The sequence below is a fragment of the Hibiscus syriacus genome, unplaced genomic scaffold (genome assembly GCF_006381635.1).
Source record: "Hibiscus syriacus cultivar Baekdansim isolate YM2019G1 unplaced genomic scaffold, ASM638163v2 tig00116997_pilon, whole genome shotgun sequence".
NCBI classification, from domain to species: Eukaryota; Viridiplantae; Streptophyta; class Magnoliopsida; order Malvales; family Malvaceae; genus Hibiscus; species Hibiscus syriacus.
The window spans coordinates 3,149,720-3,153,730 of NW_024063513.1; the positions used below are offsets into that span (position 1 = coordinate 3,149,720).

Consider the following 4,011-nt stretch of genomic DNA (forward strand, 5'->3'; position numbering starts at 1 on the left):
CATCACCAATGCTTCAACATTAACGTTTATTATCTTCTGGACATTTGATTCATCTCTCATTTTATATTAATTATCACGTAATGATTTTAGTATGCAATTAACAACAAATAGTCTATAAATAGATGGATTAAATATATTATAATTTATTACTAATAATCAGTTGGTTTAGTGAAATAAGTATTATATTCCTTAAACAAGTTCAAGTGTTTAATTTTTTTTTTAAAAAAAGTCAAATGTTCAAATCTTGACATTTGTAAATTGAGTAAACTGAATTGAGAAAATCATCATTGTCTCTACAGTATCCAATATGAATTAATTAGTTTATAGCGGGTCATTTCCTCGTGCACTAACCCTTTTCTGATTTCGAAGGCCCAAAAGCAATGGCGGTTGATGGAATGAATTGGGCTTCAAACCAATCAATCAGAGAATTCGAAAACATTGCAGTAAGTCACGCGCTACAAGAAACAAGCGAATTGATGGCCTTCATATTTCACATCATACTACCACGTAATTTTCTGTTGCACCTCTGTGTGATAAGATCAATAATTCCAAAAAGCCCTAGATACATCTGTGAAGGATTACGGTCAAGACGGAGGCGAAGCTACTCATCCTTCATATGGTGGTGGATATGGCGGTTATGGAGGGTAGGGATGGCAACGGGCCGGGTATTGGTCCCCGTCACCGTCCCCGTTTAAAAAACCGATATCCGTCCTCGTTTAAAAAATCGCGAAGATTTAAACGGGAATCCCTGTCGGGTAATCGGGGAAAACCGCGGGAAAATGAGTATCCCGTTTAGCACAAATGGTTATTTAAACGGGTATTAGGTCGGGTATTAGGTTGGGTATTGGATCGGTATTGGGCCGGGAATCGGGCCAGGTATATATATATATTTAAATTAAATATATATATTTTATTTAAATTAAATTTATTAATATTATATATATATATAAATAATTATTTTTAATATTTATCGGATCGGGTATCGAGACAGGTAATCGGGACGGGATTACCAAACCCCTCCCCGTTTAAAATAAATGGGTTTTCCGTCTCCGTTTATCATCTCTAAACCTGACCCGTTTAATTCGATTTTCGATTTTTCCCAGTTCGGGTTTTCCTAATGGAGGGGACCCTGGCTATGGTGGTGGTGGAGGTTACAGTGGCCGTGGTGGCGGCCGAGGGGGAGGGGGAGGATACGGTCGCAGTTCTCAAAACCGCGGTATATTTCATTGTGCTTTATTAATTTACTTATTTTTTATTTGTAGGTTAGTGCTGTTGACCGTTAGTTTATCATAGTTGTCTCGTTGGGTTATACGGTTATGGATCCGGCTTTTATCTTTGTTCTTATTTTCGATAAATTCGGGATGGATTATGCAGGTGCCGGTGGAGACTATCAAGGAGGAGACCGTGGTGGAAGGGGTGGCGGTGGAAGAGGTGGTGGCCGTGGTGGAGGACGCAGAGATGGTGATTGGATTTGCCCGAACCCCAGGTAATTTTATCTTTTCGCTGCCATTGTTTTTTTTGTTTGGGGATACTTTTTTTTCTCTCTATGTATGTATCTGTAGTCGGTACAGTTAGTCTTAGCTAAGTTTTGTTTTGCTGATGTTTTAATGTTACGGTTAAGTTGCCTGGTTTTGTGAAATTTAAAACGGTATGTCTATGTAGCTGTGGAAACTTGAACTTTGCAAGAAGGGTTGAGTGTAACAAATGCGGTGCATCCTCTCCTGTTGGTTCTGGTGATCGTGGTGGCAGTGGGTATAACAGAGGAAGTGGCAGTGGAGGATATGGTGGTAATCGTGGAGGTAGAGGAGATGAGACGAGAGGTGGATATGATAGTGGGAGGAGTAATAACTACGGAGGCAGAGGTGGAAATTATGATAATAGAAGTGGTGGTGCTAGAATTGGTTCTTATGGAGGTAGTCAAGGGAGTGAAGATGGTGGGTATGGCCTTGTTCCTACTCCGGCGTCCAGTTCTTATAGTGGTAGTGCTGGTGGAAGTTATCCACCTCCTCCTAATGCATATGATGGGAATACAAATTATGGAATGGAACCGGTTCCTCCACCTACAAGCTATACTGGTGGAACCACATCTTATCCTCCATCTTATGGAGGTCCTGCAGGTGGTTATGCTGGTGAGGATTTGAGTGATACAAGAACTGGTGGTTGGGGTGGATATCCTGGTGGTCCTCAACGTCAGGGAGGTGGTTATGGTGGTCCTACCGATGCACCAGTTAAGATCAAGCAATGTGATGACTACTGTGGGGATTCTTGTGACAACACAAGAATCTACATATCAAATTTGCCACCTGATGTTACTATTGATGAATTGAGAGACATTTTTGGCGGCATTGGACAAGTAATGGTCATATCTTATAATTTAAATCAATGTGCTGTCTGATGGGTATTATGTCATCTGTTGCATACTGGTGTCTTTATTTTTTCCGGAGCTGTTATCATGTTTGTTTAATTTAATTGTTCTTTTGATATTTGTTTTATTCTCTGGTTCCTTGTTTTGATGGAGTCACTTGTTTAGGTTGGAAGAATTAAGCAGAAGCGTGGCTATAAAGATCAGTGGCCATGGAATATTAAAATATACACAGATGAGAAAGGAAACCCAAAAGGTGATGCAGTTTTGACATATGAAGATCCTAAAGCTGCACACTCTGCTGGTGGTTTCTTTAACAGTATGCAACTAAACTTTTCATCATTTAGTTCGTTGCCTTGAATGTTTGTCCTAACACTTGTGGAATCTTCTCTCTCAGATCATGTCTTGAGAGGCTATACAATCAATGTGGCAATGGCTGAGAAGACTGCGCCTAAAGTACATGATCATGGGTATCATTTTAACCCTTGTTCTTTTGTCTTTAGTTCATGTATATCTTTAATATTTTCGAAATGAAGTTGAATCTACAATGTCTGATAGCATTTTTCTCTTTCTGCTGTATTGTTTGTTGCCACTTTTGATTCCTAGTTTAAGGGTTTGCTTACTTTAATTTACTTTGGAAACCAAATGTAAAATGATCGCCTCTAATTACTGCTTACAGCTTCTTCTTTTTTAAATTTATGTGCGGTTTGCCCATGTTAGTATTAGGTTGTCCTTTAAGTTTGTCACTGTGGAGTAAACAATAGAAAGCTTCCCTAAAAGCATGTTTTTATGTTCTTGGCTTAAATTAATTGTTTTTATTGAGGCTTCATTATCGAATGGTGGTGTTTGACAGAGGTGGTAGAGGTGGCTATGGTGGTGGCAGGGACAGGCCCAGGGATAATTACAGAGATGGAGGTTCTGGGCCAGATAGACATCACTATGGTGGAAACCGTTCGCGTCCATACTGAGAGGCTTTAAGCTTCGATATTTTATGTACCAAGAATTATGATCTAAGAGTTGTAGTTGTGTCCCATTCACAGGGTTGTTCTTGAGCAGGAGACTGAGAGGTAGGTTGTCCACTTGTTTGGGCAATACTCCCCCTTTTCTCCTTCCTCCTTTGTCTACTTTTCGCTGGGGGATTTTTATATTACGCGCTGGATTGATTGGATTTGTGTGAATCTTTTTATAGAAGCAAGTGGAATAACTTCAAATGCTTCCTGCTAAGGTAGAATGGTAATTTCAGTTGCTCTTTCAAATCACACATACCCTTCTATTTGGGAATAATCTTTTGGTGGGGGATTTGATTTTGTTGCTCATCTGAGCATCCTTTAATGCGGTGGAAGAAAATAGTTTTCATTAAAGATGATGGGATTTTGCCTCCCGTTGTAGAAAGTAGTTTTATTATTTTTATTGAGGAAACGAAAGTAGTTTTTATTAGTCAATTCAGGAACTTTTTATTCATTAATGTTTAGATCTGGATCCTTGTATGGATACTGATCACAATGCCTAGGCTCTATGCTTCAATGTATGAGAATAGGTTTTCGTTTTGGGCTTGGATTATAGTGAACTACTAAAACAGTAGTAGTAATAGTTTTCATATGCTGAATGCAATTGAGCATGTAGTTTTACTAAATAATTCATTTATGGAG

At 39.0% G+C, this 4,011-nt stretch overlaps 1 protein-coding gene across 1 annotated transcript; it reads left to right on the forward strand.

The window, feature by feature from the left end:
* The first annotated feature begins 380 nt into the window (after nucleotides 1–380).
* LOC120194309 (transcription initiation factor TFIID subunit 15b-like) lies at nucleotides 381–3,574 on the forward strand. Its single transcript, XM_039196648.1, has 8 exons — nucleotides 381–443; nucleotides 550–634; nucleotides 1,124–1,216; nucleotides 1,375–1,486; nucleotides 1,663–2,353; nucleotides 2,531–2,681; nucleotides 2,760–2,832; nucleotides 3,216–3,574. The coding sequence occupies exons 1-8, from the start codon at nucleotides 381–383 to the stop codon at nucleotides 3,328–3,330; spliced, it is 1,383 nt and encodes a 460-aa protein (XP_039052579.1). The 3' UTR covers nucleotides 3,331–3,574.
* Nucleotides 3,575–4,011: the final 437 nt, after the last annotated feature.